Here is an 11,153-nt window from a genome sequence, read left to right on the forward strand (position 1 = left end):
ATGAAATTCTTATCATTTTGAACATGAATTTATAATAAAATCATGCATTAAAACATTATTTTGGTGTTTTGACTATGACCAAAAAGATTATATTATTCTCCTATATACAGTAATAAATTTTACATCTTATCTCTTTCTTTTGACTGGCACCGTGTTAAAAACATTCTCTCTTTATCCCAATTCTATTTAAACAAACTCTAGCAACATATTTTTCACATATCCAACAAAGCACAAAAACTCATAAAGAGAGAGAGAGATCAAATTAAGAGAGTGACCATGGCAAGAAAAAAAATAAAACTTGCATGGATAGAGAATGACAACTCAAGAGTCATACGTTCGAAAAAAAGGAGGGAAGGGTTACTGAAAAAGATACACGAAGTAACCATATTGTGTGATGTTAAGGCGTGTATCATCATGTTCAGCCCTGAGGAGGATTATCCAATGGTGTGGCCATCTCTTAAGCAGGCTCGTGACCTCCTAGACGATTTCTTTGCCTTACCAGAGATCGAGAAGAAGAGAAAAGAGACGAGTCTCGAGTCATACCTGAAAGAGAAGACAAAGAAGGTCCAAGAGCAATTGATGAAAACCCATAAGAAGAACCAGAATTATGCGATTGATCAGATGATGTTGCAACTACATCGTGGTCGTAGTATTGCAGATCTTGACTTAAATGAGATCTATGCATTGATATCTTTCTCAAAGGATAAAGTCATACTGCATAGGAAGAGGCTACATTTCGTGCAACATTCTCCTCTTCGAGATCCACCAGTTCCTTTATTTGAAAGGAAATTTGAGGAGTTTGAGACCACTACGAATGATGTTTTTGCAAGAGGTCGTCAAGAAGATGAGAGAGCTTGGTATACTAATGAAGCAAGGAAAGAGATTAACATTAATGATGCAATATCGGGGAATCAAAGTTGCTACTTGATAGATCAGTGGTTTCCATTCCAAGGAAATGATATCAATGGATTGGAGATGGAGCCGATTGGAGCTCCTGTGATATCTTTCCATGGTTTGGTTGGGTCGGTTTCTCAACCACTGCAACATCATAACACCAACAACAATCCAACTATGGCTATGAGTCAACCCAACCAATGCCCATTTGATTTCATGAATCCTGAGTTTGGGGTCAAAGAGAAAGGAAGCATGGTTAACAATGGCGACTCACAATTTCAAAGAAGGAGCAACACTATAGAAATCAGTAATGGTATTCGTAGAGAGTCACCGCCTAAGGAAGCAACCGATGGGGAAGATAATGATGATGTGATGCCGATTGATATGAATTAAGGTTTGGTAAGAGATTAAAAATAATCATTTCTAGACTTATATAGGCGCTACTATATATGCTGGTATGAAAATTTTCAAGTTATGTTTGTTTATCTATTTTAGGAATGTGGACATTATGAAATAATTTTATTTCGTCATTCTAAAATTCTGTCTTTGTTTGTTTTTGTTTGGAATAATGGAAATTTAAATGATTTTTTCTTGTCATTTTACTTTATAATGATGTTCCAACTTTTATTATTATTTTTTTTGTCAAACAAGAATATTCATTCAATCAAAACGTTAAAAGAGTGAAGTTCATACAGTGATACAACATGATATATATGCAGCTAAAATAATACAATAGCAATAAAATAACATTAAATTAACATTTTAATAATTTATTTAGATTAATAATGTTTAATCACTTCATGATTATTGTTATAAAACATAATTTTAACATTTAAGTATAAACTGTTTTTTTATATTTATATTTATAAAATATATAATGATATTATAAACTGTTAATTAATTTAATCGGTTAACCCATTGACCCGAGAGGCAGTCCGGTTCGAAATCCGGTTCGGGTTTAAAAAGATTGGTTTTTGAGGAGGGAATTATGGCGGCAAATGTTTGAACAGGCGGGATGATGACACGTAGACTCGGCTCAATCTGACGGTAAGTCTTGAAAGAATCTCAAGGTCACAATCGTCTAAACACTTCTACGTTGTCCTCATCATCTTCAGGACTCGCCACTCTCTCTCTCTCTCTTTCTCTAGAAGTTTCGAATTTTGTGTTTTCTCTCAGTAGCCTCCGAGAGTAGTAGCTCAACTATTTTCCGGCGACCTACTTCCGGCGACCTACTTCCGGCGACCTACTTCCGGCGACCTACTTCCGGTTCTTGCTCTCTCTCTTCAACCCGACGCTTTTGGTAAGCAAAATTTGTCACTCTTGATGATACTATCCGCTAGACTCAGATTTCTAGGTTTTGTTATTGTTTCGGTTCATGGCTTTGTATCCATAGGGATCTTTGTGCCGTTTCATTTTATATGGAGATATCTAACTCGATCTGTAGATCCGGTACTCGATTTTGCAAAATCGGATAGAGATTTTGGGATAGCTAGGGTTACTAATTTTGTGCTTCATAGTGTATAGCGTTTTCGATTTTTTTTTTATTCATGGCTGTTTCCAGAGCTATTTTATGCCTGCTAGCTTAATAACGCTGCGTATTCATTGATTTGAGCAATCAACCTTTTTTTGTTGCAGACGAGAAACAATCACAATGTCAGATCCAAACCCAAATCCTGAGAAGGACGAACTAGGAGGTGCTGATGCCAAGAACTCACAAGTTCCATTACCCAAGGACGATACTGCAGTTAAAACCATTGTTGGAATGTTACTACAACCGCATACAAAGACCCAAAAGTTCTGGGAGACTCAACCTGTTGCGCAGCTTAAGGACGCTACTAGTTTGCCTGAAGGCCCAATAGAGCCCGCAACTTTGGTAGCTAAGGTCAGGCAAGAGCCGTATAACCTTCCTGGTCAATTCGAATGGACCATATGTGATTTGAGCTCTGATGATGGGTGTTCAGAGGTGTACAACTTTTTGAAAGCACACTATTCTGATTCTGCGTTAGTGGCTGATTACCCCAGAGAGTTTCTGAGGTGGGCAATGTGTCCACCTGGTTATTACCAGAGCTGGCATGTTGGAGTCCGTGTCAAGACCTCGAAGAAACTCGTTGCTTTCATCGGTGGTGTGCCAATGAGAATCAGGGTGCGTGATGAGGTTATTAAAATGGCAAAGGCCATTTTCTTGTGTGTTCACAAGAAGCTCAGGTTTAAGGGACTTGCTCCTGTCATGATCAAGGAGGTGACTAGAAGGGTTCGCTTGCAGAATATATGGCAAGGTGTTTATACCTCACGTGTTGATGTACTTTCTAAACCAGTGACCAGCTGCCGATACTGGGTCAGAATGTTGAACCCGCAGAGGTCACAGGATGAGGCAGTAAGGTTTAGTGAAAGAATGACAAGGAGCATGACCATCAAATTGTACAAGTTACCAGATGCACCCATCACTCCTGGGTTTAGGCAAATGGAACGACGTGATGTCCCTGCTGTTACAGAGTTGCTCAGGAACTACCTCTCCCAGTTTGAACTTGCGGCTGACTTTGATGAAGACGATGTCAAGCACTTGTTTCTCCCACGGGAAAATGTCATCTACAGTTACTTAGTTGTAAGCCCTGAAACTCATGACGTCACTGACTTCTGCAGCTTCTACACTTTCCCTGCAACGCTCACCAGTGACCATACGTCCGCAACAGTGAAGTATGCTTATTCTTACTACAATGTAGCGACAGTGACCTCGTTTCCCCAGCTGATGAATGATGCACTGATCGTCGCTAAGCAAAAAGGTTGTGATGTATTCTACGCGTCGGAGGCGATGCAGAATACGAGTTTCTTGAAAGAGTGTAGGTTTAAATCAGGAAATGGACTGAGGCACTACTATCTCTATAATTACCGTTTGAGAAGTGCACTGAAGCCATCAGAACTTGGGCTTGTTCTCTAGTACTGTTAAACCTCCTACAGCTCCCGAATGTGAACAACCGATGATCGCTAAACCAATGTGTAGCCTAAGTTTCCTCTTCTTAGATATCATTTGCAAGTAACATAAACAAAAGAGGAAAGTTTAAAGCCTTTCAACATGTTGCGTGTCTACAAATAACGTTACTGTGTTTTTCCTGCAACAGAACCACAGTACAAAGTACAAACCATGACCACAGCTTGTATCTATATAATATGCAGCGAAACATTAAAATCTTACAACAATATGTGACTACGACATGTATATGTTAGTCCTTCCTGTTGAGAGTTTTCGTACAACATGCACCACAGTGCAAGCAAGTTCCTTTGAAAAGCGACTCAAAAGAAAACAATTTTCTCTGAAACTAAGCTTCCAAACGAACATCTTAAAGGAAACAATATAATCTTGCAAACAAACACCTTTATTGTCTTAAGCTTGCAAACGAACACCTTTATGGAAACAATATAATCAATCACCTTAAAGGTTACCCATTTGCGGGAATTGGGGTTTATTTGCTAAGAGATCAAAATTTACTTTGGTCTTGCAGAAACTCACACAGAGATACCATAAGAAACCATTATATGTATGTGTGTGTAAGTGTAGTGTTTTGTAAATGTGTCTATAGTGATCAATCATCAATGTTACTATGTTAGCAATGTAGTCTTTCAAACTTCTCTTATCTCTCTTTAGTTTCCAAACGTTTATTGTTGCTTTGCACCTAGAACAAAGAAACCAAAACAGAGAAACAAGAGGAGATGGGAAACAGAGAATAATTGTGAAAGGTGTTGGACCTGAGATCAAGTGAGATGATCAAGAGGGTCCAAACCTGAAACAGTGAGAGATAAGGAGGCGAAAATAACACACTTCAGAGAAAGTTCTAACACAAGTTCAAAATACCTCTATTCGGTTGAAGAGTTCACTAGTTTGGAAATATGTCGTTCGACCCCAATACAAACAGGCCCAATAGTGATTACTATTAGAGTTTTGTATAATAATATAATTCAAACTCTATATTTTCTGTAGTTTAGGGAAAAATGAAAAAAATAATTTGCAAGTGTACAAAAATAATAATGCAAAATTATAAATGTAGTACTAAAAAAATTCAAACAAATTTCGATCATATTAAAGAGGGTTACATTACCCCATATTTGGACTCTTAATTATTTCTCTATAAACTACTAATGTTTTTTTAAAAAATTTCGTGTGGACCTTAACTTGGAGTTTACTAATCCGACAGAGTATGTAAATATATTTTGATTTCAAGGGATGTTGGGTTGTTATAAAACATCATATTTTTTAATTTATAAACTAATGTTGTTATTTCATGAACTATGTTTTCATTTGGAGTCTAATATGTGAAGAAGGTTTGCTTATGGATTTGTTTTTACTTCTTGGTGGGTTAACACATCATATTCCAATCAAGGATCTTGTTTGTGGAATCCTACCCAATTATCGAGATAGTTCTGAACTAAGGTAACTTCCAAGTTGATGACGATTTCGAGCCCTAAGCAGAAGCGCACATATAACCAGCTAATTTAGAGTTCAGTTTCCAAATATAACATTTCAACTTCAAACCTCAATCTTCTTTTTGGTTTTTTTTTCAAGAATCCAACCTCAATCTGAATATTAGTATTACAATTAACTTCTAGGGAAAGAAACCAAAGGAAAAACAAAATACAAAAATCAATATAAGATCGTAGTTCAGTTAGAGTTAATCTTAAGACATCTACCCAAATCTTTATAATTAAACAAAGAATTAAAAAAGAAAAAAAAAACTCTGTAATTTCTTGTCTCACTAACCATAACCTTGACCGGGTCTTTTAGCATTGCCCATCTCCATTTCCCGTGTGGTCTGAATCTCGGTGCTCGACCAGGATGGATACAAATCATATTCACTGATTGGATTACTATACAAATCTTGAGTCTCAAGTCCCACTTTCCTAAACTTGTTCACGCCTTCATTGTCTTGGCTCGAGTCATAATCTGTGCTTCCTCCGGATGAGCCGTACACATTGCTGTGACCCGGTGTGATCCCTTGGTTCAGGTCTGACGGTGATATGTTTCCTTCCAGCACACGTGCAACCTGCTCGTTTTTTTTTTTACACCAATCACTCATTCGATTAGCACTATAAACATTTTAAATGACTAATATATATTTTACAAAATGAAAAAAAAAAATGTAGCTAAAACATGTTGGCACATTGGTCGATCAAGTGGTGCTGCTTAGATACATCAAAAGATTTAGCTAGGCAAAAAAAAAACAGAACTGAAATTAGTACAACCGAACGGACCCAAATAAACCATTCATTTTATGTGTTAGATTTTATTTTAATTTCATACTATAGACAAATATAATTATATATACAACATCTATAAATAATTGTTATTAAATTTAGGTATATTTATTTATTTATTTTTGATAGTTTTTGTATTGAAAGCCAAAAACAAAACAAAAAAATCTATTAATTCTAGGCGTATAGCTCAATATAAAATATTTGAAAACTGGAAAACCAAATGTCTACCCTAATTAAAAAAAATAAAAATGATTACTAAGTTACCTGGTCCATGCGAGGTCTACGGCGAGCTGTAGAGCGGACACAAGCTGCGGCACAAGCAACCATGCGAGCCATCTCTTCTCTGTCATACTCATTATTCAGCTTTGTATCAACCACAGCCTCAAAGTTGCCTACCTCGGATACTTGGTTAAGCAAAGGTCGTGCCTGTTCAAATTATCCACACACATAGATATTGTAAAACTTAATGTGAATGTTGAGATTTATTGGCAGTTATATTAATTACCCAATCAACCAAGCTATTATCTGCATGGACATTGTTTGCATCAATAGGACGACGACCGGTTATTAGCTCCAAAAGCACAACACCAAATGAGAAGACGTCAGATTTTTCTGTGAGCTTTCCGCTTGAAGCATATTCTGGAGCCAAATACCTAATATCCAAAACCAAAAGGTTCAAAATATGTAAACATTCACACAAACTACGTAAATGTACGTATTTAGTAGCTTCGAGATTATATTTACCCAAAGGTTCCCATCACACGTGTAGATACATGAGTGTTTGTATCAGAAGCAATCTTGGCAAGACCAAAATCAGCAACCTAAAAGATAGAAGAGAGACACAAAATACAAATATGCTTTCACCAAAAAATCATTCGAAGTTACATATTATGCCTTCATGCATGGATATATTAAAAAGGAGAACAAAAAAAAACAAGATAAACAATACCTTTGCTTCAAATTTGAAATCAATCAATATGTTTGACGCCTTGATATCACGGTGGATGATTTTAGGATTGCCTGCAAATACATATACATACATGCGTTGTGAATAATAAAACAAACATGGCCTTATTTTTTTAAAAGTTATACATATTGTTCATATCTTCGACTTACAATTTTCATGAAGATATGATAATCCTTTGGCAGAACCAATAGCAATCTTCAATCTTGAACTCCATTCCATTGGAGGCCGTCCCTTCCCTATCGCAAATTCAATTCCCAAAAAAAAAATAATTACTAATTGAACGGTTGAACCCAGTAAAGCATGCAGTAAACTGTACGTAGAAGAGTTTAGTTTCTTTTTTTTTTTTAACCATGGAGGTGAAACTCGAGAGTGTTGTTGGGAACAAACTCATAGACAAGCAATCTTTGAGCATCCGCAATGCAATAACCGACAAGAGCAACCAAATGTCTGTGGTGAACTCGGCTAATGATCCCGACCTCTGCCTGAAACTCTCTCTCCCCTTGAGCACTCCCTTCTTTCAACTGTTTCACAGCAACTTCTTTCCCATTGCGCAACATACCTTTGAACACGTATCCGAAACCGCCTTGTCCTAACAAATTGGCCTCAGAGAAGCCATTGGTGGCTCTAGACAGCTCCTCATAGTTGAAAGTGCCTTGATAGATGCCTAATGGAAGCCCTGGAGATTGTGGAGGAAGAACTGATTGATCCGAGTAGTTTGAGTCGTAGCCGCCGCTGCTACTGCTGCTCATGAAGTTTGGCCGACGTTGTGGTGCAGAGGGTGGCATCGGTGGTGGCGGTGATGTATTTTGATGCTGATGTCCACGGTAAGGGCCTCCAGCTGACAAACACAAGAACATCAAATCTGTATAAAACGGTTTCTCTATGTATCCACCATATACAAGTTTAAAGATGTTAAAACAAAATGTATTATAACTTAATTAATTTCTCAAAATGAATATTAATATACTTAATTTTCCTACATATTAGAAAATCAAATATACATGCAAAGAAAATGTAGATAAATCGTAGAAAATGAGGAACACAATTATTAGTTCTAGATTTGATTTATTGATTTAATGTAGTTTAGGTCTTTGTTTTTACCTAAGTGCGCAGGAGGTGCTTCTTCGTCTCTTCGTCGTTTCTTCTTACAAATGAAAAAAATCAAAGCCAATACCACAACAAGCATAGCAACTCCTCCGATGGCGATCCCAACCGCCACTCCCGTTGATAATCCAACGGAAGGGGAAGAAGGCGGCGGTGAAGATCCCCCGCCAGAGGGATTTGCTGGAGGTGGAGGGATGAGAGTTCCCGACTGAGGTGTTGTTGAGGGAGGCGGCGGAGATGGAAAAGATCTCGGCGGAGTTGAAGGAGTAGAGGGAGACGGAGGCGGAGGAGAAGAAGGTCTCAAGGGAGAAGGTGGAGGCGGAGAAGAAGGCGTAAAGGGAGGTGATGAAGGAATGGTTGGTGATGGAGGCAGAGGAGAAGGCGTCAAGGGAGGTGAAGGAATGGTGGGAGAAGGCGTCAAGGGAGGTGAAGGAATGGTGGGAGAAGGAGGCAGAGGAGAAGGCGTCAAGGGAGGTGAAGGAGTGGTAGGAGCCGGAGGCGGAGGAGAAGGCGTCAAGGGAGGTGGAGAAGGAATGGGTGTAGGAGGAGGCGGAGAAGGAACGACGGGAGGCGGAGTTATAGGAGGAACGACGGGAGGCTGAATTATAGGAGGAACGACGGGAGGCTGAAGTATAGGAGGAACGATGACGGGAGGAGGAACGGGAGGAAGTTGTGGTGGAGTTGACGGAGTGGAACCCGGAGACGGCGCAGATGACATCTCTCCACACAATCAAAATAAGAAAAGAGGTCAGAGATGTGATCTACTGCCACCAAGACCAAGAGTTTTGAGTTTTGATTGCTTCTTGTCGGAATTTGGACAATGGATGAGTCAATCTTTAAAAACAAAAATGTTTGGTCTAAATATATATACTTACGAAATGCTCAAAAAATTACTGTTGTTTGAATATTAAGAAATTGAAAAGAGGAGAATATACGTAATATGCACCAAAACGAAGGAAAGAAGGGGAGTGCACCAGCATAAATACTAAGGCCACCTATTACATTGACGTTTCTACTAATTTATTGTTACTATTTAACATCAAGTTACACCAAAATAATCTAGTAAAACTCAAACAAGCAATAAATAAGTATTTTTGTTAAATTATAATTTATCAAAAGGTTCTTAATAACACAGGCCATAATATCAAATGGGATTCGGTCTAATTTCCAGATAATGTTTTTGCTCTTTAGACCAAGTAATACTCGTTTAAGTTTATAAAAAAGATTATTATTGTATCAGAGTCAATGTACTCTCATTCTATTTATCTTAGTTTAAACTTTAAACCAACCCGCGAGCTTAATCTATTAAAAAAAATAAAAGGAAGTCAACGACGTAATTGCATTGATGATTTGTCAAGTTTGGTTTGGTCAAATCTTTTGTTTTTGTCAAATTGGTTCCACTTAATAATATTTGATTGAATGCAAATACCAAGACATTAAAGAATGCATCAATTTTTGTGGAGTTTTCAAGTGGTATTATACAAGAAGACCAAAATGATTTCGTAGTTCGTGGACAAAGGTTGCCAAAATGGCTAAAACACAACGTCCACTGTCAATTGTCTCTATAACCTTAATTATTCCATTACTCACCATTTGTTATTTTGCGATCATCTACACATATTTAAATTAATGAATTCAACGTCCAGAAAAGTCAATTGTTATTTTGTAATCATGTACTACAATTTTTAAATAGCAAACAATGAAACGACATTGCACGAATTGGCATTTGGTTTCTCGTTCGGTTATATTGGTATAACAAGTTACACAATTTACAAATTCTATTATCCTATTACAACTTCTTTTATCAAAGAAAAAAAACCAAAAACAAATCTATTACTATCTAATTACAACATATTTTAAATAGTAATTTAAAAAATTTTCCATACAAAATTTAAATTAATATAATATATAATACTTTTTCTTAATATAATAGTAGAATTTTGGTATAGTCAGTTTAGCTGCACCATGGGATTCTTGCATTACTAGTCCCAACTATTTAACTAGACGACGTTATCTTTTCGTGAATATATATAAAGTCATGCTGGGAGGTTCGAAGGCATAATCAGAACTGTGTATAATGCATCAGAGTCATATTAGGAACCGATTCAGTTTAACTCTTAACTAAACCAAGTGATGCGCATTTTAGTAAGACCGATGAAATACTACCTACAACTTTCATCTCTTTAACTTTGATACCCAAAAAGAAAAAGAAAAAACTTTCACTTAAACTCCATATATTTTCTTTAAAACGATCTAGTAATGGCAATTACTTTGTGCTATCAATAAAATTACACATCCATCACGTTACATATTACTCAAACATATACTAATGGACACACACTTCAATATACTAGTAATACGATATTATACACAAGAAGAATATTTGATCAACCGACGCAAAGCTCATTATATAATTATATTTCAGAGCCTTAAAAATCGAGGAGACGCCTCATGACTCCAAGCAGCTCCAAATGTGATGTCATCTGTGGGAAATGCCCGATCGCGTCTTCGATGATCTCCACCGTCGATTTCCCTTTAATCTTCTCCTGCATGAAGTATGCGACGGAGACAGGCACAACGACGTCGTTTCCAGTCTGTATGACGTGGCAAGGCACTGACACTTGTCCCAAAAGCTCTCTCTCGTCGCTGCCAAACACTATCTTAGCTAAGGCAAGAGCCGTCTCGGGCTTCATCTTCTTAAGGCACTTTTCGAACCTTTGGACTGAGACAGAGTCTCTTGGGTCGACCACAATGGATGAGAAAGCAACCGCCCATGCCTCGTAGTTGGACTCAATGTTTGAGATGATCGTGTCGATGTCTTTTGACTCAAACCCTCCTTCGTAATCCTCACAGTTTATGTACCTATATGCATTTCAATCTAGTAACGTTACTAAATTTGATCATCTTTATATATTAATTTGTACGTTGCATTAGACGTATATTT

The 11,153-nt window shown here is 37.4% G+C and overlaps 3 protein-coding genes and 1 pseudogene across 3 annotated transcripts in view; 2 read left to right on the forward strand and 2 right to left on the reverse strand.

The window, feature by feature from the left end:
* LOC104748531 lies at positions 303 to 1,287 on the forward strand (annotated as a pseudogene).
* Positions 2,010 to 4,042, forward strand: LOC104746978 (putative glycylpeptide N-tetradecanoyltransferase 2). Its single transcript, XM_010468540.2, has 2 exons — positions 2,010 to 2,194; positions 2,530 to 4,042. The coding sequence occupies exon 2, from the start codon at positions 2,546 to 2,548 to the stop codon at positions 3,827 to 3,829; it is 1,284 nt and encodes a 427-aa protein (XP_010466842.1). The 5' UTR covers positions 2,010 to 2,194; positions 2,530 to 2,545; the 3' UTR covers positions 3,830 to 4,042.
* Positions 5,626 to 9,126, reverse strand: LOC104746979 (proline-rich receptor-like protein kinase PERK2). Its single transcript, XM_010468541.1, has 8 exons — positions 8,207 to 9,126; positions 7,455 to 7,943; positions 7,255 to 7,341; positions 7,088 to 7,158; positions 6,883 to 6,959; positions 6,644 to 6,791; positions 6,403 to 6,564; positions 5,626 to 5,927 (listed from the first exon to the last, which is right to left on the reverse strand). The coding sequence occupies exons 1-8, from the start codon at positions 8,925 to 8,927 to the stop codon at positions 5,640 to 5,642; spliced, it is 2,043 nt and encodes a 680-aa protein (XP_010466843.1). The 5' UTR covers positions 8,928 to 9,126; the 3' UTR covers positions 5,626 to 5,639.
* Positions 10,417 to 11,153, reverse strand: part of LOC104748532 (proline-rich receptor-like protein kinase PERK2) — a 1,624-nt gene continuing 887 nt past the window's right edge. The window contains exon 2 of the mRNA XM_010470156.1: positions 10,417 to 11,082. Within this exon, the coding sequence (XP_010468458.1) occupies positions 10,639 to 11,082 (444 nt within the window). The 3' untranslated portion in view covers positions 10,417 to 10,638. The remainder of the gene's footprint in view (positions 11,083 to 11,153) is intronic.

This window comes from Camelina sativa, chromosome 15 (genome assembly GCF_000633955.1).
Source record: "Camelina sativa cultivar DH55 chromosome 15, Cs, whole genome shotgun sequence".
Classification (NCBI taxonomy): Eukaryota; Viridiplantae; Streptophyta; class Magnoliopsida; order Brassicales; family Brassicaceae; genus Camelina; species Camelina sativa.